General features: G+C 58.8%; 2 protein-coding genes across 7 annotated transcripts; one reads left to right on the forward strand and one right to left on the reverse strand.

The window, feature by feature from the left end:
• Window positions 1-104: 104 nt before the first annotated feature.
• Window positions 105-18,397, reverse strand: HGS (hepatocyte growth factor-regulated tyrosine kinase substrate). 4 transcript variants are annotated; one of them, XM_032241339.1, is made up of 22 exons: window positions 18,234-18,397; window positions 16,646-16,730; window positions 15,616-15,691; window positions 15,055-15,147; window positions 13,393-13,516; window positions 12,002-12,054; window positions 11,557-11,625; window positions 10,386-10,510; window positions 7,489-7,567; window positions 7,319-7,417; window positions 7,138-7,233; window positions 6,027-6,065; window positions 5,813-5,956; window positions 5,663-5,722; window positions 4,864-5,077; window positions 4,361-4,533; window positions 4,074-4,214; window positions 3,823-3,997; window positions 1,535-1,668; window positions 1,340-1,444; window positions 1,039-1,125; window positions 105-704 (listed from the first exon to the last, which is right to left on the reverse strand). In XM_032241339.1, the coding sequence occupies exons 1-22, from the start codon at window positions 18,268-18,270 to the stop codon at window positions 594-596; spliced, it is 2,319 nt and encodes a 772-aa protein (XP_032097230.1). In that variant the 5' UTR covers window positions 18,271-18,397; the 3' UTR covers window positions 105-593. The 4 variants fall into 4 exon arrangements, with proteins under 4 accessions (XP_032097230.1, XP_032097229.1, XP_032097233.1 ...); XM_032241338.1 differs by having other exon boundaries at window positions 1,340-1,459; XM_032241342.1 differs by having other exon boundaries at window positions 121-704; window positions 1,340-1,459; window positions 16,642-16,730; window positions 18,234-18,290.
• Window positions 18,398-18,416: 19 nt separating this feature from the next.
• On the forward strand, window positions 18,417-21,202 carry ARL16 (ADP ribosylation factor like GTPase 16). Of its 3 annotated transcripts, XM_032241343.1 has the most exons (5): window positions 18,417-18,630; window positions 18,733-18,791; window positions 19,205-19,318; window positions 20,220-20,335; window positions 20,487-21,202. In XM_032241343.1, exons 1-5 carry the CDS (start codon window positions 18,498-18,500, stop codon window positions 20,656-20,658), a joined length of 594 nt encoding a protein of 197 aa, XP_032097234.1. In that variant the 5' UTR covers window positions 18,417-18,497; the 3' UTR covers window positions 20,659-21,202. The 3 variants fall into 3 exon arrangements, with proteins under 3 accessions (XP_032097234.1, XP_032097236.1, XP_032097235.1); XM_032241345.1 differs by lacking the exon at window positions 18,733-18,791 and having other exon boundaries at window positions 18,556-18,630; window positions 19,213-19,318; XM_032241344.1 differs by lacking the exons at window positions 18,417-18,630; window positions 18,733-18,791 and adding an exon at window positions 18,804-18,892.
• The last annotated feature ends 1,514 nt before the right edge of the window (window positions 21,203-22,716 follow it).

A 22,716-nucleotide genomic window follows, 5' to 3' on the forward strand; every position in this document is an offset into this window, starting at 1 on the left:
GGCCGAAGTGGGTGGATCACCTGAGGTCACGAGTTCAAGACCAGCCTGGCCATCTTGGTGAAACCCCATCTTAAAAAATAAAATTTAAGAACCCACAATGCTGATGCTTTCTGAAATACATTTTATTATCATTGTTCCATTCTGGGGCACTGGAGATGACAGCTGAGAAGCAGAGAAGCTGGAGCCCTGAAGCGTCCACCCTTGGCTGTGGCAGCTGAGAGGCCCCTGCAGAGGGCACCCCAGGCCACACCCAGACACCACAGCCAGCTCACAGTGGGGCCAGAGGGCACAGGCTGCGTGGGGGGCTGAGGGTCCCCATTCCTGCCACCTCTCCAGACCATGACCCACAGGATGGGGGCTTCCCTCCTTCCTTCCCTCCCCATGGCCCAGCCCTGGGGAAAGAAGGCAGAAACCAACTCAGGGACTGCGGCGGGCTGAGGATAGGGAGGGAGGTGGGCTCGGGTGAAGGCCCCCTCACTTGCAGAGAAGGGACACTAGTGGCAGGAGAGGATGGGGAGGCGGGATGGCGGCAGTTAGAGACGAGGCGTTTTGGGTGAACTGTAGTGTTACTCTGGACAGGAGCATGGCCTGGGTCAGTCGAATGAGATGAGCTGGGCCTCGCTGCCCTGTGCCGGAGGCCCCTGTGCCGGCGGCTGTGGGGCCACGGGGGGCTGCTGCTGGGGGGGACCGCCGGAGGGCGCCATCTGTTGGGAGGAGAGCAGGCATGGCTGGGAGGAAGGCTTTGGTCCCAGCAGAACCACAGACCCACAGGAGCCCGTCATCCACGTCCACCGAGTGGAGCTCATGTGGCCTTTGTCTTTCAAGTGCATTCATGATTTTTCCCGTCTCCACTTGTGGACACATGTCTGCCCTAAGACTCACATCCTCGTTCTGCCTGCTAAGGAGGGGCCTCGGGTATGTGTCTCCCCGTGTGAGCAGGCATACGAGACAATCCCCACTGGGGCCAGGAGACCCACCCGTAAACCAGAAGATTGAAGCTGCCCTGCGGATGCCACTGAGGCCCTGGGAATGCCTCACCTGCGGGTATATGGGCTGCTGCCCCGCGAGGTAGGGCTGCTGGGGTGGCAGGGATGTGTCCTGGCTCGGGAGGGTGGTCATGAGACTCTGTTGTGAGAAGCCGATGTCAGAGAGTAGCCCTATGACCACGCAGCCGGGGGGTGTTTCTGGCTTGCAACAATCCATAGAGGACAAAGCCCAGAGAGTTGAGGGGAGGAAAGAAGGGGTGGGGCCCGCCCAGTGCCCACCAGCCTCACCAAGACCCTCAGTGTCAACTCTGTTCCCCACCCCGGCCCCTAGCAGAGCCTGGAGGTCGCCGTACCTGCATGTTGTAAGGCTGGTAGCCCATGGAGACCGACTGGCTCCCCATGTAGCCCATAGTGCTGGACTGCGGAGGCTGAGAGATGGCCGGGAGGCTCTGCGGGGCCTGGGAGGCCACATTCTGCGGGGGGAATGGGTGCCATGGGAGAAGGGGCTGGGCTGGCCCTGGAGGTGGGGAGTGGCCTTGTCTGCATACCTGGTAGCCCGCTGTAGGAGTGGGCTGATAGGATGAGTAGGCAGGGCTGGCGGTGGGCCCGGCCTGGGCCTGGGGGGCTGCCTGCGCCCCAGTGGCCCCTGCTGGGTACATGTAGGCGCTCACCATGCTGGGATCTGTGACAAACAAGACAGGTGAGATGGTTCAGCCAGGGCAATGTGGAGGGGAGGAAGGGACACCCTTCTCTTCAGTTTTCCTTTCCTGTTTTTTGAGACCAAGTCTCACTGTGTTGCAGAGACTGGAGTGCAGTGGCGCCATTGGTTAAGGCGGGCGGATCATGAAGTCAGGAGTTCAAGACCAGCCTGTCCAATACAGTGAAACCCCGTCTTTACTAAAGATACAAAAATTAGCTGGGCATGGTGGCGCATGCCTGTAATCAGAGCTAATCGAGAGGCTGAGGCAGGAGAATCGCTTGAACCCAAGAGGCAAAGAGGTTGCAGTGAGCCAAGATCACACCACCGCACTCCAGCCTGGGCGACAGAGCAAGACTCCCATCTCAAGAAAAAAAAAAAAAGGAAGATAAACCAGCAAGGATGGAGGAGAATCCCAGAACGGAATGAAATCTGAAGAAAGGAACCAAACTATTTTAAATGAGTGACATGGTCTGACCAATGGGATGGGAGAGTGAATCCCAGTAACTTCAGAACCCAGAATCTGGACTCTACGGCCTCAGGCTACAGATGACAGGAGCTGCAGACGACCATTACACTCCGGTTAGGAGGCATCGTCTCCACAGTGGGCTGGAACAGCATTCTTGAAACTACTTTTTGTGTATTCTGGGGCTAAGCAATTAAGTACACTGAAGACAATGCCAAACAAAACTATGCTATTGGGTTAAAATTCCAAGTCCTAGAATGAATTCAAGGGTTTTTTTTTTTTTGAAACAGAGTCTTGCTCTGTCAGCCAAGCTGTAGTGCAATGACACGATCTCGACTCACTGCAACCGCCGCCTCCCGGGTTCAAGCAATTCTCCTGCCTCAGCCTCCCGAGTAGCTGAGACTACAGGTGCGTGCCACCACACCCGGGTAATTTTTGTATTTTTAGTAGAGCTAGGCTGGTCTTAAGTAATCCATCCCCGCCTCAGCCTCCCAAAGTGCTGGGATTACAAGCAGGAGCTACCACACCTGGACAAACTCATGGTTTTTTACCATATACAGGTCACTAGGTCAAGAGATTGAGACCATCCTGGTAATAAACATGGTGAAACCCTGTCTCTACTAAAAATACAAAAATAAGCTGGGCATGGTGGCACACGCCTGTAGTCCCAGCTACTTGGGAGACTGAGGCAGGAGAATTGCTTGAACCCAGGAGGCGGAGGTTGCGGTGAGCCGAGATCGCGCCATTGCACTCCAGCCTGGGTAACAAGAGCAAAACTCTGTCTCAAAAAAAAAAAAAAAAGCGATTAATAGAGGATTGCAATCTTTGAAAGAAAAAATGCACATCTCCACGCTGCTGTAACTGCCGGTAACTAGGAGCAGGAAGAGCACCTCCCTCCAGTGGAAAGACAACATCGCAATTAGAAGGCACAATCTGACGAACACTACAATGAACCTAGGCAGCACTCACATAAACCTAGGCAGCACTGACAAAAAAACGGTAGAGCTTGAGGAGTCCAGGCATATCCGGAAAGTCTCCCCGAGACACATCTGATTACCAGGGGTGACACAGTCACTTCACAGTGAAAACCCCTGGCAGAGCCCGTCTCATCCAAATGGCCAGCAATGGGGCTAAGTGACAGGACGCAGGTCACCTGTGCCGCTCCAAGGAAAAGCACAGCTCCAGTCACCGCGCGGAGACACCAGACAAACCCAAGAGGATAGTCTGCCAGACGACAGGCTCTTGGGACAGTCGATGTCACAAAACGCAAAGGCTGACTGGGGAATGCTCTAGATTAAAGGCGACGAGAGGAGGGAGGGCTAAATAGCACGAGCCACTGGGCCTGCTGTTGGTACAGGACACCAGGGGGACTGCCCACGAGGACGGAGCCCGCTATGGACTGGACTGGGCGGCCGGCCCAGTGCCTGCTGGTTTCAGAAAGAGCTCACTGTTGCATTGGTGGGGAGGGGAGCGCCCACCCCCAACTGAAAAGCGGCTCCAACAGGAAAGCCTGCGTGAGGTCATTCGCATGGAAGCAGGAAAAAGCAAACGTGACAAAATTCACGTCAGGGCAATCTGGAAAACGCTTTGCACCATTCTTAGCGCTTTTCTGTAAATTCGGCTACAATAAAGATGAGGGGGAAAAAGTGTCCTCTGCCCCGACCCGTCCTTACCTGCTGCGGTGCCAGGCATGCTGGGGTAGGGGCTAGCGGCAGAGGCTGGCTGGCTCATGTACACGCCATGCATGGGGGAACCCTCCACGGAGCCTGCGGGGCTGAACGTGCTGGGGAAGCTGGCAGGTCCCGAGGGCTGATAGAGCACGCCTCCAGCTGCAGGCATGGCCTGGAGCTGGGGACAAAGGAGACTGTGGTGAGAGTTGGTCCTCAGCCCACGAGTCCCTGGGCAGTAGGAGGATGGCACGTGCCTGGGCGTAGGGCAGGGGGAAGGCGGGCATCTGCGCACGCATCTGGACCGTCTGCTTCTGCTGCTCCAGCCGCAGCTGCCGCTCCTTCTCCTGCTCTTGCAGGCGCTGGATGGCCAGCTGCCTCTGCACCTCCAGGTACTCCTGTGCAGCAGAAACGTGGTGGTCACGTGGTGGGTCCCCAGCCCGCCCCGGCCCGTGGCTGGGCACCCCGTGGTCACCTGTTGAGTCCCCAGCCCGCCCCGGCCTGTGGCTGGGCACCCTCTGTGGTCACTGGGCAGCCACCACACCTGCTTCTTCTGACGCATGATCTCCAGCTTCTGGGCCAGCTGGATCTGGCGCTGGCGCTCTGCCTCCTCGGCTGCCCGGCGAAGCTTCTCCCGGTGCTCTTCGCGCAGGGCACTCAGCGCCCCCCGGGCATCACGGATCTGGGCCAGCTTGTCCTGCAGCCCCTCGTAGTACACTGTGGGCAGACAACAGAGCAGCCCTGACCACTCCAGCACAGCGCCGAGATGCTCCCGGGTGGAATGGACGTGCAGGTGGGCCACCCTGTGCCCAGCCTTCTGCAGAGGGCTCTGCAGGCCCTGGGATCTGGGGAGGCAGGCGGGGCAGTCAGGGTCATCACCGAGACCACCTCCCGCTGAGACCCTCTGGAGCAAGCCACGGTTTCAGTGAAGGACTCAGAAGATGATACCGGCACCCTCAGGAGAGGCCCCAGCCTGGGTCTAGTGCGGGATGGCACTCCCAACGCCTGGCTGCCCCCGAGCCGAGGCCCCGAGGGATGGGCACCTACACCTGCGCTCGTCCAGCTGGTTGAGCAGCTCCAGCAGCTGTGGGTGCATGCCGTTGATGGACTGGAAGAGCGACAGCACGGCCGAGTCGTTGGTGATGCTGCGCCCGCGCATGTGGTTGCTCTTCATGCGGTTCACGAAGGTGGTGACAGCGTTCTGCAGCGCCTTCAGGAACTGCTCGTGGCTCTCCTCGGACTCGCCGTTGTGGAACTGTGGCTGCAGGCAAAGCAGGGGCCGGATAAGTGCAGTCTCAGCCATGGCCTAGCCAGCATCCCCGGTGGGGCCCCGGACGGAGGCACCCAGCTCTGTTCAGGCCTGGAGCAGAGTCAATCGGCTCCTCACAGGAGCAGCCTCTACTAGAACCGAAGGCGGCGAGGCCCCGGAGGCTGGGTCCTTGTCCAGCAGCACAGCACTGGTCAGGACGGAGCTGGCTCAGGGCCCTGCTGCCTGGTGGCATGGGGCCTCCCTGCCTCTCCAAGGCCCTGCGCTCTGACAGTCAATCAGCCCAGAAGCCCTAGACAAGGCCAAGGACACATCCCGTGGTTCTAGGCTGCTCTGGAATATTCAGGTCCACGTCAGGTCCACAAAGTGGCCTGGGCTCTGGACCATAGCCCAATGCAGACAGTTTCCACGGGGAGAAGACACCCTGGGCATGGTGGGCCAGTTCTGGGCCGGGGTGGACACCCTTGCTCTGGAGTGACCTTCTGGTTAGGGCAGGCACGTGTGCCATGTGCCTGGTGCTGTGGGCCAGGAGGCTGTGGCCATGTTTTCTCCTGGCCTGTGGAGGGAGCCACAGCTTACCTCACTAAAGGGGCCACCAGCGGGAGGAACGGGCTGCGAGTCTGTCTCCGGGAGGGGGTTCTGGAAGAGAAAGGGGAGGGTCTCGGGCCTGTCCCGCATCCACACCATCCAAGGGACCCTGCACCAGGAACGCCAGGACCGGCCCCTCACCTCCACTACATTGGCGGGGGCTGCATGTCCCTCCCCGGGCTGGGCGGCCGGCTCTGTGAGGGGCACAGGTGCAGACGGCGTGGGGCTCTTGCGAGCCTCCTCCTGCTTCTTCTCCCAGTAGTTCCGGTTGAGGTACCGTGCAAGCTGCAGGCAACAAGGGGGTCACTCCCAAGGCCATAAACCAGGAGAGGACGTGCCCCGCACCGGGCCTTACCTCAGGGTCGATGTCCTCAGCCAGAGGAGCCGATGAGTTCTGGGGAGGAAGGGACATCGGAGTGTCAGAGGCTGACAGGGAGCGGCTGCTCGGGCAGGGACTGGGATGGTGCCCGCGGACCCTGGAGAGCAGAGCCACAGCCTGGGCCCTCCCTCCTGCCCTCCTCCGGTTCCCGGCATCCGATGGCCACCGTCGTCCTCAAGGCCGGCGCCCCATAGCCATGAGGCTCCTAATCTTCCTATGGGAGGAACAGGGCGGCACCAAGCCAGACCTGGGGCCCCGAGGTGGACACTGGACAGCCCCCACACGGTCCTGTGTGTGGGTCCCGCCTGACAGCCCAGGAAGGAGGGGAGAAGGGAGGGGTGGCTCACTGGGACGGGGCTTTCTAAGCCCCTGCCTGCAGTGGCCTGACCACTCCACAGAACCTACAAAATTTTTTTTTTTTTTTTGAGACGGAGTTTCGCTCTTGTTACCCAGGCTGGAGTGCAATGGCGCCATCTCGGCTCACCGCAACCTCCGCCTCCTGGGTCCAGGCAATTCTCCTGCCTCAGCCTCCTGAGTCGCTGGGATTACAGGCACGCACCACCATGCCCAGCTAATTTTTTGTATTTTTAGTAGAGACGGGGTTTCACCATGTTGACCAGGATGGTCTCGATCTCTTGACCTTGTGATCCACCTGCCTCGGCCTCCCAAAGTGCTGGGATTACAGGCTTGAGCCACCACGCCCGGCCCAAAATGACTTTCTCAACCTACTGTCCCTGACCCTGCCCCCTGCAAATCAAGCTGCATCTTCACCGGCTACTGAGATCGGGGCTGAGGCCAGGGAGAGGTGAGATGGGTGCCCCCGAGAGCAAGGCCTTCAATTCCTGTGGGGCGGGAGGAGTGGGAGAGACTAGGCCTCACCAGCAAGGCGCCGTCCCCACAGCTGCTCCCATGTCCTCAGTGCCAAGGGCTGAACCAGGGACCGGGAGGCACAGCGGCCTGGAGCAGCGGGGCTCTGTCCTGATGTTGCCCGTGTGCTGGGCCGTCCTCTCTGGGCAGCCAGGGACCCGCATCCCCCACCAACCCCACTGCCTCCCAGGGGAAGTGGCCCCAGCCCGAGGCCGCTCACCACAGGTGAAGAGTACAGGCTGCTCGTGGGGGGCGCGGAGGAGGCCGGGGGCGCGGGCTCCGCCTTGGGGTAGGAAGTATATGTGGACTTCTGTCTCTGAGGCAGAATTAAGAGGGGCATCACTCGGGGGCACACGGTGCCCTCTGGCCCCACCGCAGCCACCCCACCTCACCCAGCTTACCAGCCTCTCCTTCTCCTCCGCCTCCGACTGGGACAGGGCCAGGGCCAGCTGCAGCTCCTCCTCCTCCTGCAGGGCCGTCTCATCCCTCTTGGGCGGTAGCTGAGGATGAGTGCGGAAGGTGAGGGGGGTCCCAGGGAAGAGAGGCCCGCAGGACGGAGGGGATTGAGTACCTGGGACTGCTGAGACAGAGGGCTGGTCAGGTACTCGGGGGGCAGCTCGGTGGTGGAGGTGGCCTTTCCTTCCGCTTTCCTGTGGGTATGAGGGGATGCCGCAGGTGACCACGAGCTGACGCCACCCTGCGTCCACCAAAGTTCTAGGTCGCACCTCCACGGGCTCCAGTGTGTCCCCACAGTAATGACAGTGGTTCCACGCCACACACCACAGAGGAGCAGGGCAGGAGTCGAGTCTCATACCGGCCCCAGGACCCGGGTGAGTCCCTCAGTCTAAGCCCCAGGGCATCTCCTGAAAATCAACATTCAGGACACCAGCAAGCCTGCAAAGCCCTTTCTAGGGGCCCAGGACACGGACCACAGCACCGCCACTGTGGGCGGGCCCCACCCAAGAAGCTTCCAACATGGCAGCACCTGTCACGCCCAGTCAGCTCTTCAGAGTCCCAGGCAGTCCAGGGCTACACACTCACTGTGTGGTCGCAATTTCAAACCATGCACGCTGACCTTTGACCTGGGGCTCTTTTCTTTCTTTTTTTTTTTTGAGACGAAGTCTTGCTCTGTCACCAGGCTGGAGTACAGTAGCACTATCTCGGCTCAGTGCAAGCTCTGTCTCCCAGATTCAAGCGATTCCCCTGCCTCAGCCTCCTGAGTAGCTGGGACTACAGGTGTGCACCACCACGCCCGGCTAATTTTTTTTTAGTAGAGATAGGGTTTTACCTTGGCCAAGATGGTCTCAATCTCCTGACCTCATGATCCACCCGCCTCAGCCTCCCAAAGTGCTGGGATTACAGGCGTGAGCCACCACACCCGGCTGACCTGGGGCTCTTTTCTAAGGGAAAAGTCCACACCAAAGCAGACCTGCACAGCCCCCGGGACGGGGGAACGCCGGCCAGTGTGTATGTGGCAGCAATGGTGTCGGGATACCCTGCCACGGAGCTGCTGGGGCACAGCACTCTCAGTGGGCAGTGATCACGATGGAGGGCACACTGCCATGGCTCAACAAAAGCTCTTCTGTCACAGGAAGAAAAAGGCACTTCTCGGAGCAGCAGCCCATCACTGGACATGGCTGGGTTGATGGGACCCTGAGGAGGGCACGGCCTTGTCCCTGGGGTTCCCAAACCTAAGCAGGTGGAAACCTCAGACCTCAACAGAGGGGCAGGCAGCCATGGCCTCACCTCCCAGGCATGTCCCAGGGGCAAGACAGGGAGGCAAGGGCATGCTCCAAGAGAAGAGAACGAAGAAGTGACCACGGCCCACACACACCAGGCGTGCACCCAGGGCAGACCCCCAGCCACGCTGCGGGGAGCAGATAGCAGAAGCCAGCACTGGGTGGCAGCGCAGTCCTGAGCGACTGCTGTGACCAGAGAGCACTCCCACTCTCAGGGATCACATGCAAAAGACTGTGTGCATGACATCTGCATTTACGGAAATTCAGTACAAAACCTGTGTGTGAAGGGAGGGTGGAGGAAAAAATGAAAATAAAAATAAAAAATAAAAAAATAAAAAAAACCTGTGTGAGGCTGTGCGCAGGGGCTTGTGCCTATAATGCCAGCACTTTGGGAGGCCAAGGTGGGCGCATCATCTGAGGTCAAGAGTTTGGGACCAGCCTGACCAACGTGGAGAAACCCCTTCTCTACTAAAAATACAAAAAAAAAACAAAACAAAACAATTAGCCAGTCGTGGTGGCGCACGCCTGTAGTCCCAGCTACTCGGGAGGCGGAGGCCGGAGAATGGCTTGAACCCGGGAGGCGGAGGCCGGAGAATGGCTTGAACCCGGGAGGCGGAGGCTGCGGTGAGCCGAGCTCGTGCCACTGCGACAACAGCAAAACTCCATCTCACACCAACAAAACTCCTGTGCCAACATGCGCACGTGCAGGAGGGGGAGGCGGAGTAACCTCTGCACCAAGACGCCCACCACGGAGGCCTGGCCGTGGCCCTGCAGGTTCTCTTGCTGCTGCCACAACAGCAAAACTCCATCAAAACCAACAAAACTCCTGTGCCAGCATGCGCACGTGCAGGACGGGGGGCGGAGTAACCTCTGCACCAAGACGCCCACCACGGAGGCCTGGCCGTGGCCCTGCAGGTTCTCTTGCTGCTGCCACAACAGCAAAACTCCATCAAACCAACAAAACTCCTGTGCCAACATGCGCACGTGCAGGAGGGGGAGGCGGAGTAACCTCTGCACCAAGACGCCCACCACGGAGGCCTGGCCGTGGCCCTGCAGGTCCTCTTGCTGCTGCGACAACAGCAAAACACGATCAAACCAAACTCCTGTGCCAGCATGCGCACGTGCAGGAGGGGGAGGCGGGATAACCTCTGCACCAAGACGCCCACCACGGAGGCCTGGCCGTGGCCCTGCAGGTCCTCTTGCTGCTGCGACAACAGCAAAACTCCATCAGCCCACCACGGTGGCCTGGCCGTGGCCCTGCAGGTTCTCTTGCTGCTGCCACAACAGCAAAACTCCATCAAACCAACAAAACTCCTGTGCCAACATGCGCACGTGCAGGAGGGGGAGGCGGAGTAACCTCTGCACCAAGACGCCCACCACGGAGGCCTGGCCGTGGCCCTGCAGGTTCTCTTGCTGCTCTTACAACCCTTTTGTAAGCTTTATTTCCAAAACTTGGAATAGAAATGAATCCAAACCGAAACCCAAGCAACAGGCCGGCCAGAGCAGCCTCAGTCCCAGGAGCCACAGCGCCCGGCCTTGCACACCTACCCGCCTGTCCTCAGGTGGGGCAGGGTCCGCAGGAGTGCGGCACCCTGGGTTACCCTTGACCTTACCAGCTGCTGTGCTGAGGGCCCTCTGGGTCTGCAGGCCTCGGACACCATGGCCGAGAGGAACAAAAGGCCGGCCTGGAGGGCCTGCCCTGCCTGAGGCCTGAGCGGAGGGGACTCACTTGTTCAGCTGCTCGTAGCAGGGCTCACACACGCGCACCTCCTTCTCGATGCCGAACTTGGGGATGGTGGAGTACTTGGAGGAACACTTCCCGCAGAAGATCTGCCCACACGCTCGGCAATGGTGCTGCAAGATGGGGCAGGCAGGCTGGTCACAGACACCGGGGACCCTGATGTGCCGCCTGGCCCAGAACTGCCCTGTACAGTGCTGAGGCTGGCCTCACAGGCGGGGGAAGGCAGGGGACAGGCAGAACAAGTGCCCGGGAGGGAGGACACTAAGGCCGGGGAACCCAGAGGCGCTCCCAGGAGTCTTAACGGCAGCCACCGCTTTGGTCAAAACAAGGTAAGTTAAAAAGAAGTGCAGGCCTGGCGCAGTGGCTCACGCCTGTAATCCCAGCACTTTGGGAGACCGAAGCAGGCAGATTACAAGGTCAGGAGACGGACACCACCATGGCCAACATGGCAAAACCCCGTCTCTACTAAAAATACAAGAAATTGGCTGGGAGTGGTGGCGCATGCCTATGGTGTCAGCTACTCGGGGAGGCTGAGGCAGGAGAACTGCTTGAATCCAGGAGGCAGAGGTTGCAGTGAGCTGAGATTGCGCCACTGCACTCCAGCCTGGGCAACAGTGCAAGACTCTCAAAAAAAAAAAAAAAGTGCAAAAAAATACATATATACTTACACACACACACACACACACACACACACACACATCAATGCTACTGATAAAACAAGAGCTTTTGTGAGTGCAGTGGGTGCTGGACACTGCTCTGACACCCCAACCCCAAGCATTCCCGAACACCAGCTGGAGGGTCTTTGGTGGGAAGGTGGTTTGGAGGGTCAGAATCCAGGTGGGCTAAGCCACACAACGAAGTGGCCACACGGCCCTGGCAAGCAGGAGGCTGACTGTGGCAAGCACACAGCCCAGGTTTGGGACATCACAATTCCTGAGGGAGGTTGGGCCCAGCCAGGCAGCGGCATCAGGCCCACATTAGTGGCCCTCACTGTTCCCATTGCTGACACCTCACTACCTGCTTCAAGATGCACTCACCCCGAGCCACCCACCAGGAAGGAAAGACCCAGCAGGGATGGTGACCTCGTGCACGGCAGGGGACCTGGTGTCTGCCCAGGGCTGTAGAGCAGAGCCCCCAGCTCCCCTGGGAGGGAACTCACCTTTCTGGTCATCACCCCAAACTGCACCCTGCACCGGTGACATTCCTCAGCGTCCACCCAGTCCGGGGCCTGAGGAGAGGCACAGAGTCAGGACCACTCGACCCCCCGCCGAGCTCCACAGGCACACTCAAGGGAACGGACAGAGAGAGGACCGCAGCCGGTTTGAGAGCAGTGCCCCCGCCGGCCCTTCCCAGTGTCGTGGCCTGGGGTGAAGCTGCCGGGACCAGAGGAAGGGAATTCCTTCCTCGTCGGAGGTGTCTGTTTTCCTTTCGTAGCCCATAGCCGCTCTCAAGGCCCTCGAGCCACGTCTCCACCTTGCCCAGCAGAGACAGCTGCTGCGCCTCCCCGGGAGCTCAGCCACCGACTCCCAAGCAAGCCAGGCTCCCAGTGCTCCCCTCACGTTTCCTCAACAGCCAAACGACCCCTGGCGGCCGCCCACACTCACTCTCTCGGCAGCAAACATGGCATCGCTCTCTTTGAATTCTGGAAAGACGTGTCCTGGAGAGAGAAGGTCACAGTCACTGCCTGCTCCCGCCTGGCCTGACAGACCTCCGGGAGCCCCTTCCTCACTCCTGGCAGCTCTGAGACAGCAGTGACTGTGCACCCAAGTGTGGGCCTCTGGGGGTACCAGGACCACCTCCTGCCCCAAGGCTGGCATCCCTACAGGGCCTCTGTCCTTGCTGCAGTGGCAGACGAGAGCCAGGCACTGCTATCCTGTTCCTGAGTTGCTGTTCCCATCCCATCGGGGCGTCAGGCACCTGTGCGGCCCCACCTGCCAAGTGGCTCCCTCTGCTCTCTGGCCAGGGCTCCCACTGTTTCTGAGGACAGGGCCTCAAGCTATTCTTGACACACAGACCCCAGATAAAATCCAGGAAAGCTTCCACCCCAGGAAGGAGACGTGAGCACACACCACCAGCAACCACCACCCGAAGGTGAGAGCTGGAGGCAGCTCATGCAGCCACCCCGAGTTCTACCTGAGTCTCCACACTGGTCCTGCCAAGCCTGCAGCCACAGGGCAAGTGTGTAACTCCTGCAGCAGGGACGTACCATCCCCAGAACACACCCCATTCCCCACACTCTTGGCCTCATCTTCAGCAGAGCTCAGGGCCGCACAGGACCCGCACGGATGGGAGCAGCCATGCCCACCTCTCTCTCACTGTGTGGGTCCCGAACACCAGCCAAGACCTCCAAATGCATCCTGAAGCCTCCACCCCTCTCTCCACAAGCCCTCAACTTTCCATGGCCACAACAACCAGAAGGGACCCTTAAGAAACACATCTTGGCTGCCACGGCCCAGAGGAAAAACCCCGGAGACCTCCCGCCGTGCTTAGAGCTTCGCTGAACTCTGGCCCACAGCCCGGAGGCCTTCGGCGCACAGGCCCAGCCCCCCCTCTCCTCTGGGCACGCTGGCCACCCTTCTGCCCCAGGGCTGAGAGTCCCTCTGTGGGTGCTGCCTGTCTGCACCCACGCTGGCTCTGGCTTCTGTTCCAGTCTCAACATTCGTGGAAGCTCCTCCAGCAGCCTTCCCTGACTGCACAGCCCAACCCAGTCCCCCAGAAGCCCTGCCACTCAGAAACAGGCTGTCTGCTGCCTGTTCACCAGCGTGTCATCTGCCATGACCGCCTGCCCCGCCCGTGGGCCATGGGTCCAGAAAGGCAGGAGCTGGTCTGAGCCCGCCCTCACATGCACAGCCTTCCCTGGCTCCAGACCGCTGCCCTCCTCCCTCCCACCACAGGGGGCAGCCCACCTTCCCAGGGCCTGTGACACTGTGCCCGTCGGGCCTGACTGCCCAGCAATCCCCAGCCCCCACCTGGTCCCGATCTGGTCTGGACTCACCCTCCACCTTCATGATCTGGTAGGTGTCCTGGACCACCTTGTACTTGGGCTCGTTGCGGAAGGCGTGCGCCCATGCCTGGATCAGGTACAGGATCTTGTTACGGACGCTCACCTCCACTTGTCTCTGCAGGCACGGAGGAGATGGGGAGGGTCGAAAGAGACTCCAGGCTGGCAAACCTCAGCCTCTAAGCAGACGGGGCTGACACAGACGCCAGAGAGGGCCCCCAAGTGGGGTGTGGGGGCCATGCACCCATCTGTTCCCAGACCCTGAGTTCAAATCTCATGCCTGTCTATACCTGTCCAAGACCACGGCCCTTCTCTAACCGCTGCCAAAAACCAAGGGCTCACTGGAGCCAAACACCACTGCGTCTCTGTGCCCCAGACCATCTGTCTCTCCTGTTCCCAAGGGACCCACCCAGCCAGGGATCCCCGGTTCCCATCAGCCCCCAACAGGCAGGAACCGGCAGGCCTGACAGTGGCGGCATCGTGCTGGGGCTGAGAAGACGGAGACGCTGTGGAGGCCAGGCTGCGCTGCTCCTCCAGTCACAGCTGGGAGATGGGGGAGGGCAGCTGCTCCAGACATGCCTCCAAATTCAGAGTGGGTGCCAAGCCCCCTGCAGCCACCGTTTCCCCCAGGACAGAGTGCAGCCTGGCCTTGCGTCTACAGCCCTCTCAGGAATGCCACGGAGGTACGACGCCAAGGACGGCACGGGATGAGAGGCTGCTTCAAGGAGGCACTGGGGCACCTGCACCATGGCCTGAGTTCCTTTCCAGAACCTCTGCATCCTCAGCGGCGCCTTCCATCACAGTCCTACCCCGCCCCACAGAGGAAAGGGCAGCCTCAAGGACTGCAGCCTGAGGGAACACAGGTGCAACAGGGTCCGGCAGGGCCAGACTCCAGCTCCAGCACCTTCTGACTCTCAGCCAGGACGGGATGGGATGGGAGGCTGGCCAAGGTGCTCTGAGAAGCCTGGTTGTCCACTGAGATCCCTGGGCAGGTTCTCAGTTGTGTGGGTCCAGGGTGGAGTCTCCTATGAGACTCAGGCCCGGCCCACAGGTCGGGATGGAGTGGGAGCAGCCTGACTGCAGGGGACACCCGTCACAGCACCCCCAACGCAGGTGTCCCAGCACAATCTCCTGGGGAACTGGGGAGCTTGCATGAAGCTCCCACTCTCCAAAACAGCTCCTCTTCCCCACAGACATATCCGATCTTACCAGCCCCCACTCAGAGCCCTCCCACGTCCCTGCCTGTGGGTCCAGGCCAGGCTGCCCTCTGGACCACAGCCGCCCTCACACACAATAGCCGTCACTGCCATGCCCACCCAGCAGCATCTACTGACCTTCCCAAAGACAGCTGATGCCCAAGCTGTGCCTCCTGAAAGCCGTCCCCAGGCCCTAAGATCGCTGTCAACCTGGTGCTCCAGACATAGCTCCCCGGAACGGCTCCTACTAAAGCCTTGCCTCCCTGGACTGGGGCTCACGGCCCAGTCTCTCCCATGAGTGAGTGCATGGAGGCCCTGAGCTCTGCCGAAGGGACCACTCATCTGCACCTGCACGTTCTCTGCCACACCCAGTGCTGTTCTGTTGTAGGTGGCCAGGAAACACCCTGAGAAGCAAAGGTGCCAGCCTGGGTGGCCACCTGCTTCCCTCTGTGTCACCCACCTTCAGCAGATCCTTCAGCTCCTCCATGGTCTGCTTGTTGGCCACCTCATCATGAACGGTCTGGCCGCAGTTCTTCACCACAGACTCCATAACCTGCAGAGCCCAGAAAGGAAAGGTCAGTGGACAGGGAAGGAGCCCCTCCTCCTGCTGGACGGATCCACCTCCCTGTGGGACAGCAGGCCTTCAACAGGCCCATCAGGCCACTGGGCCTTTGGGGAACCTCAAACAGCAGCATCTGAGACTCAGCAGCCTGCGCCGCACCACTCCCTCCAATGCCAAGTCTCATGGCCAAGCACAGGGACGAGATCCATTTTTGGTGTTTACACGCACAGCGCCAGCTGAAGAAGTGGTGCTCACTCCCTCCCCACTCTCCATCTCTCCCTCAGACTGACCCCCTCCTCATGGCACAGCTCACGTGGGCACCCAAGGCTGAGTGGAAACTCTCCTCCTTGCTGTATGCCCAGAAAGGGGAGCAATGCCACAGGGCAAACTCATCTCTTGCTGCCATAACCAGTGGGGGGTAGGGCCCCTGGAAGCCTCTGCGGCACAGGGTCTAGTTACCTCCAGGGCGTACAAGGCCACGTGTGGGTTCTTGTCATTAACTTTCTTCTTGATAGAATTCACGGCATATTTTGCTCTAAAAAGGAAACAGCATTGGTAAAAGCAAACAGAAAGGGTAAAAAAACAGCGTCAGCAACTAAGATGAGAGAAGTTCATCTGCTGCCAGTGCAGTGGCTCACACCTGTAATCCCAGTGCTTTGGGAGGCCAAGGCAGGAGGACTGCTTGAGCCCAGGAGTCTGAGACCAGCCTGTGCATTATGGCAAAACCCCACCTCTACCAAAAGCAAAAAATTAGCCGGGCGTGACGGTGCACGCCTGTAGTCCCAGCTACTTGGGAGGCTGAGGTGGGAGGACTGCTTGAGCTTGGGAGGCAGGGGCTTTGGTGAGCTGAGATCATGCCGCTACACTTCAGGCTGGGTGACAGAAAAAGGCCCCATCGTAAAAAAAAAAAAAAAAAAAAAAGTAAGTCTGTTGTCTTAGTCTGTGAGAACCCTGAAGCAAATATGAACATAACCAGGTATCTGCAAGCTGTACAGAAAAAAAACCCTTAATTGTTCCAAGATGTCAAAAATCTTAGCACGTAAACCATGCAATTCTCCACATAAGGGCCGAATGTGTCCGGGCCCGGTAGCTCACGTTTGTAATCCCAGCATTTTGGGCAAAGGAGGGAGGATCATGAAGTCAGGAGCTCGAGACCAGCCTGTCCAATACAGTGAAACCCTGTTTCTTCTAAAAAATACAAAAATTAGCCAGGTGTGGTGGCAGGCATCTGTAGTCTCAGCTACTTGGGAGGCTGAGGCAAGAGAATTGCTTGAACCGGGAGGCAGGGGTTGCAGCAAAGCAAGGTCGTGCCACTGCACTCCAGCCTGGGCAATAGAGTGAGACTCTGTCTCAAAAAAAAAAAAAAAAAAAAAAAAAAAAAAAAAAAACCTAACATGGTCAGCTAAATCATGGGCAACCAACAGGCACCAAGCAAGCCCAGCTTCGTGCAGGGCCACTCCCCGCTTCGGGCATCACCCCGCTCACTCACTGTGTGTCCCCTTGTCGGATCAGGTCACAGATCTGCAGAATGGACTCCCAGTCTGTCTCTAGCAGGAGCTGGCTGGTTGCCTTGTCTGAGGGAGAAATAGCGATTGGTGGGGGCTCATCATGCTGGACTCCCCATGCAGCAGCCCAGCTCGGCAGCAGGGCAGGGGGACTCCCTCCTTCCCTTTTAGACATTTGGACCAAATGAAAAACTACGTGAGAATACTCCCGAGCCTGCTGATGAGCACGGAAGTGCCATCCTTCCCAGGGAAGCCTGGAAAAGCGTGAGAAGAGAGAGGACACCTGGTGCTGGTCCAAGCCCTCCCACAACCTACCAGCAAGGTAAAGACACTCAGCAGAGCAGCGAGGGCATGACCCTGAGTCACACAGCTCGCCACAGACAGAGGCTGATTCACTGTTAAACGTCAGGCCTGGCTGCTTCTCAACAAAGAACTCTGTCACCTGTCCCTCAGAGTCCCCTTTCGCTCAGATGCTCCCGCATTCGATGAGATCTTAGCTGAGGCAAGAGCGAGAGGCCTGCAGTGTAGACTCCAGGCCCCCCTGCTCCAAGTGCTTTGGGAATAAGGGCAGAAAGGGCCTCCAAGGAAGACCCGCCCGCTAATACCTGTCCTCCCCAAATCACTGCTGCTAATTCCAAAAACCGGGCCTTGGAGGGGCAGCTCCAGCTCTGCCCACACCGCCTTCCCCGGAAACAGAAACAATCTAACAAGCCAAGCCACATCCACTTTCAATACTGATTCAGTAGTTAACCTCTGGCTTCATCCCTGAAACACTGAACTATCTGTAAGGCTGAGATAGTCCGCTTGCAGATTCCCTGGGCAAGGAAGGTGTCTCATGTGAGTTCTCCTTGGAAACCATAGTTAACAAAAAGGCAGGCTTGGGGCAGGCCATCAGGACACCCAAGCACCTCTCCCCAAACACAAGGCGCATTTTCACTACGGGGCTACCGGGAACTGCCCGTAAACATTCATTTTCTCTCCTAAAACTTGTCAACTCCAAGAGGCTCAGACAGGATCAGCTTTCACCTCCAAAAACCAGAGAAAACGCCTTCCTAAACCATGGGGCACTTCCGGAAGCCAGTGTGGGAATAAAAGGTGGGTCTGGGACCCACAGCTCCCAAGAGAGCTCGAAGGTCCCAGAAAGGACACTGCCAGCCCCACCCTTCTGGGACCAATGTTTTGGGTCAGAAGCCCAAGTGCGAGCCTAATGACATGCGACTGAGTCACCCACTTTCATGACTCAGGCCCTGTGGCCCACTAGGCCGGGTGCAGGTCGGTCAGGGGGAAACCTGCCGAAACCCAGGCCCGCGGAGGAGCGGGTATCCCGAGCGCCCCGGCGCCCTGCGCAGAACCTCACAACGCCCAGGTTCGCCGACGCCCAACGGACGCCGACCCCACGGCCAAGCCGACGGTCCAGGATCCGCGGCTCCGCGCCAGGAGGACAGTGGGCCAGGGAGAGGCAGGCACGGCGACCGGTCCGCGCCCCTCGAGCCCTCCGGGCCGCGCTGACTCAGCGCCGGGCTAGGGCTGCCAGTCGACCTAAGGCCGAGCCGTCGGGCGGGGGCGCGTTACCTAGGAGACGCTCGAAGGTGCCGCTGCCTCGCCCCATGGCGACCTCCAGCCCAGACCCGACGCCGCGGGCGCTCCCTGCTCCGAGCTGGCGCGCCCCCCGACTTCCGCTTCCGCCTTTTCCTCCAGTGCGCGCAGGCGCACGTCACCGCGCCTGCCCGAGAGCCAAGAGAAGGCGGGATCTTCCGTTCTCCCGCTGACGTTGAGCGCTAATTGGAGCGAAGAGCCCTAAGAACCAATCAGCAGCACGGACGTGAGACCTATCCAATGAGAGCGGGCGATGGGCGAGCTTTGCGCCGCGGCGCCGAGCTACGGGTGCCGGGTGGAGTGAAGGACGGAATGTGTCTCTTGCTGGGGGCCACGGGCGTCGGGAAGACGCTGCTGGTGAAACGGCTGCAGGATATCCTTCCGCGTGGGGGCCGGACCGGGGAGTGGGGAGCACCCGGGCAGGTGCGGGAACTCACCCTTTAGCGGCTCGGGTCCTTCCTTAACCGCTCCGCACAGGTGAGCTCCGGGGATGGGAAGGGCGACCTGGGGGAGCCGCCCCCGACACGGCCCACGGTAGGTGTCCGCCCCCGCGGGTGGAGTGCGTGGGGTCGGCTCTGCGCTGCAGGCTCCCGTAAGTGCACGCCGAGGCGCAGCCGGTCGGGCCTTGACTTGAGGTCAGCCTTCGGGAGCGGGGCGGGGGCGGGGACTGAGCTGAGGATGCCTGGCCCGGGATGCAGGGGCCTGCCGCCCTCCACGGGCACCCCTCTGCTCTCGCAGCGGGTTCCTGTGGCTGGTCGCCCCCACGGCGAGTCAACTACTGATGGGCGTCGGTCCCTGCTCGCCGTTCCTGCCTTACGGACTGAAGCCTTGGAGCACGAGCCTGCGGGGCTCAGGCCGCGGTGTAAGGTGTGGCCACGGTGCTCTTCAGGAGTTCGCAGCGCGGCAGCGGTTGTATTGTTCTCTCTGCATCGTGGTTTTTCCTATAGGTGGGCACCAATCTTACTGACATCATGGCACAGAGAAAGATCACCATCCGGGAGCTGGGAGGGTGCATGGGCCCCATCTGGTCCAGTTACTATGGAAACTGCCGTTCTCTTCTGGTAGGTTGTAATCCTAGATGGGCTTCCTTTAGAGAAGTGTGTTGACGTTCCTGTGATGTCCATTCCCCAACCTTGCTATGTGTAGAACCGGGTTTGGGGTTTGGGTTATTTGGTGACTTACTAGTCATGGAAACAGGTCCTACGCTAGTGTTGCTTTCTGCTGGGCACCCCGTCTGGTTTCTCTGGTGCTTGTGCTCGAAGGCCCACGTTAGAGCTCACGGAGGGCTTGCTGAGGGCAGGGCTGCTGCGCTGCAGAGAACAGATTCAGCCCCGTGTGTTGCTCCCCGGTACGTCTGTGTTTTTTTGTTGGATTTATACATGCCTCTGGTTGGCCATCTTGACAAGGCCTGTGCCCCAGATTCCAGGATGGAGAAATGATGGCCCATGAGGACAGAGACTTCCATATAAATGAAAACAGAAACACTGGAGTGACACCAAGTCGTCCTGATAAAACTCGATTCCGTCTGCTTCTGTTTCTGTGTGTTCCCAAGCTTTGTTTAAAGCTGTTTTGGGCCGGACGCGGTGGCTCACGCCTGTAATCCCAACACTTTGGGAGGCCAAGGCGGGCGGATCACGAGGTCAGGAGATTGAGACCATCCTGGCTAACATGGTGAACCCCGTCTCTACTAAAAATTCAAAAAATTAGCTGGCTGTGGTGGTACAGGCCTGTAGTCCCAGCTACTGAGGAAGCTGAGGTAGGAGACTCAATTGAACTTCGGGAGGCTGAGGTTGCAGTGAGCTGTGATCGCATCACTGCATTCCAGCCTGGGTGGCTGTCTCAAAAAAATAAATAAAAAGCTGTTTTGCCCTCCCAGTGCCAGGTCTGTGAGGCCCAGGGGAGGAAGTTTGGCAGGACCTGTCCTTCGCAGCAGAACATTGCTGACATGTTTCTTTTCCCCAGTTCATGATGGATGCCTCTGACCCCACCCAACTCTCTGCATCCTGCGTGCAGCTCTTAGGTCTCCTTTCTGCAGAACAACTTGCAGAAGCATCAGTGCTGATACTCTTCAATAAAATGTACGTGTCCCTGAGCTGAGAGGGGGCGCGTGGGGGTGGGGCTCCCTAGGAGTACAGCCGGGAGCCTGGCTCGGGATGGAGGTCGTGTGGCTGGGGGCCAGGGCAGGTGTGTGGCAGCCACTGCTCTGATGGGGCACTTCTTTCACTCCAGCGACCTACCCTGTTACATGTCCACGGAGGAGATGAAATCGTTAATCAGGCTTCCAGACATCATTGCTTGTGCCAAGCAGGACATCACCACGGCAGAAATCAGCGCCCGGAAAGGCACTGGCTTGGCAGGGGTGCTAGGCTGGCTCCAGGCGACCCACAGAGGCAGTGGTTGACTGCATGGCTGGCCCTCGCTGGGGAGAGGAGGCAGAGGGCAGTGTGGCTTTGCTGCCAATACTTCTCACTGGACAGAATAACCCAGCGTAGCCCTACATGATGGGTAAACTGAGGCATGCAGAGAGGGAAGTTCTTGACATCTGGCCCCTGAAAAACCTGTCCCCAGGCTGGGTGAGCAGGGCCTGCAGGTGGCTGAGTGACCTGCATCCTGGAGTGGTGCTATTGGGGTAGGCTCCTCTTCTGCCAGGAGATCCACTGACCTGTCCCCAAGGAGTGTGGACTGTACAGTGCCACTGAGACCTGGCTTCTTGCTGTAGCACAGGCTCCAACCTGCCTGAGCTGCTGGTTCCCTGACCCCGCATCCCCACGGACAGCACAAGGCAGGCGAAGTGAGTGTGGTAGTAAGAACCGGGCCTGGAGTTAGAAACAAAAGGCAGCCGGGCGTGATGGCCAGTGCCTGTAATCTTGGCACTTTGGGAGGCCGAGATGGGCAGATCATGAGGTCAGGATTTCAAGACCAGCCTGGCCAACATGGTGAAACCTCGTCTCTACTAAAAGTACAAAAATTAGCTAGGTGTGTTGGTGTGTGCCTGTAATCCCAGCTACTTGGGAGGCTGAGGCAGAAGAACTGCTCGAAATGGGGAGGTAGAGATTGCAGTGAGCCAGAATCCTGCCATTGTACTCCAGCCTGGGCAGCAAGAGCAAGACCCAGTCTCACAAACAAAAGAAACAAGAGCCGGCATTCTCACTAGTTCACTTGTTCAGTAAACAGGTATTGCCCTGAGACAGCCACAGGTGAGTCAGGAGGGGCTCAGCTGAAGCACAGGAAATGGTGGCTGTGGTCCCCACGGTTCCCCAGTGTCCTGCCTTGACTGGTTCTCTGCTGTGGAAGCTTGTGGGAGTGTTGACTGATGCATCAGTGTCCGGTGGCAGCTGAAACAACAGAAATTTACTCTCGCAGTTCTGGAGGCCAGAGCCCAAAGCTGTGTCACCAGGGTGGTTTCCTTCTAGGGGCTCTGAGGGAGCGTTCACGCCTTGCCTGCCTAGTGGCTGTGGTGATCTTGACGCTCCTGGGCTGTGGCCTGCGGAGCCTCAATTTCTACGCCCAGCTTCACGTGGCTTCTCACCTGTGCCTCTGTGTTCTCTCCCCTTACAAGGACACCTGTCACTGGAAATCCAGGATGATTCCTAGTTACATCTGCAAATGCCGTTTTTTTTCAAACTGGGCCTCCTCTGCTTGCTCCAGGGGTTATAACTTGGACACACCTTTTGGGGACCCTCATTAGACTACAGGGATGGAATCGGAAACCCAAAGTCCTGAGAGTAGATGTGAATTTTCTAATCATGGTTTCATAGCTGGCAGCCTAGGCTCCTTCAGCCACGGCACCACCACCCTCGACGGCACAAACCTGCAGCAGCCTGCTTGTGGGGAAGGGGTCTTTGTTCAACGGAGGGCCGTGCGCAAGGGCTGGGAAGGAAAGATCCGTCCTGTGTGTGCCTCGGTGGCTCGGGCTCGTCTCTGCTTTCTAGTTTGTCATGGGCTCTCAACTGTACACGGCCTGTGCCCTGCTGGATGCCACCTTCTTAGACACCTTGTGAATGCCCATGCACTGCTCCCCCTGCCCCTTACCACTACCAAGCAGCTATTAGACACCGAGGTCTCTGTCCTGTTAGTATCATGGAGCAGAAAGATACGGTACCTTTTCACTCATAAGGGTGACAGCCAACACTCCTAATAAAATGCAGGTGAGCAAGAGAAAGGCGTTAACAAATTTACTTATTTGAAGCAAGGTCTCTGTCTCAGGCTGGAGCGCAGTGGTGGGGTCACAGCTCACTGTAGCCTCAACCTCCCGAGTAGCTGGGATTACGGGCAGGCACCACCGTACCTGGCTAATTTTTTGTATTTTTGGTAGAGACAGCTGGGGCAGGGGGGACTGGCTGTGGTGCCCAGGCTGGTCTTAAACTCCTGGCCTCAAGTGATCCTTCTACCTCAGCCTCCCAAAATGCTGAGATTACAAACATGAGCCCCCATGCCTGGGCTAAAAGCATAACAAATT

This window comes from Sapajus apella, unplaced genomic scaffold (genome assembly GCF_009761245.1).
Source record: "Sapajus apella isolate SASKATOON/1434 unplaced genomic scaffold, GSC_monkey_1.0 scaffold48, whole genome shotgun sequence".
NCBI lineage: Eukaryota > Metazoa > Chordata > Mammalia > Primates > Cebidae > Sapajus > Sapajus apella.

Coding starts and splice junctions, on each gene's coding strand:
- HGS (XM_032241338.1), bottom strand. CDS start 18,270: ATGGGGCGAGGCAGCGGCACCTTCGAGCGTCTCCTAG. Junction 13,517..15,054: donor AGCTGAAGGATCTGCTGAAG/GTGGGTGACACA, acceptor CCGTGCCTGCAG/AGACAAGTGGAGGTGAGCGT. Junction 11,626..12,001: donor CCATGTTTGCTGCCGAGAGA/GTGAGTGTGGGC, acceptor GCCTCTCCTCAG/GCCCCGGACTGGGTGGACGC.
- ARL16 (XM_032241343.1), top strand. CDS start 18,498: ATGAGAGCGGGCGATGGGCGAGCTTTGCGCCGCGGCGCCGAGCTACGG. Junction 18,792..19,204: donor CGCCCCCGACACGGCCCACG/GTAGGTGTCCGC, acceptor TTTTTCCTATAG/GTGGGCACCAATCTTACTGA. Junction 20,336..20,486: donor CTGATACTCTTCAATAAAAT/GTACGTGTCCCT, acceptor CTTTCACTCCAG/CGACCTACCCTGTTACATGT.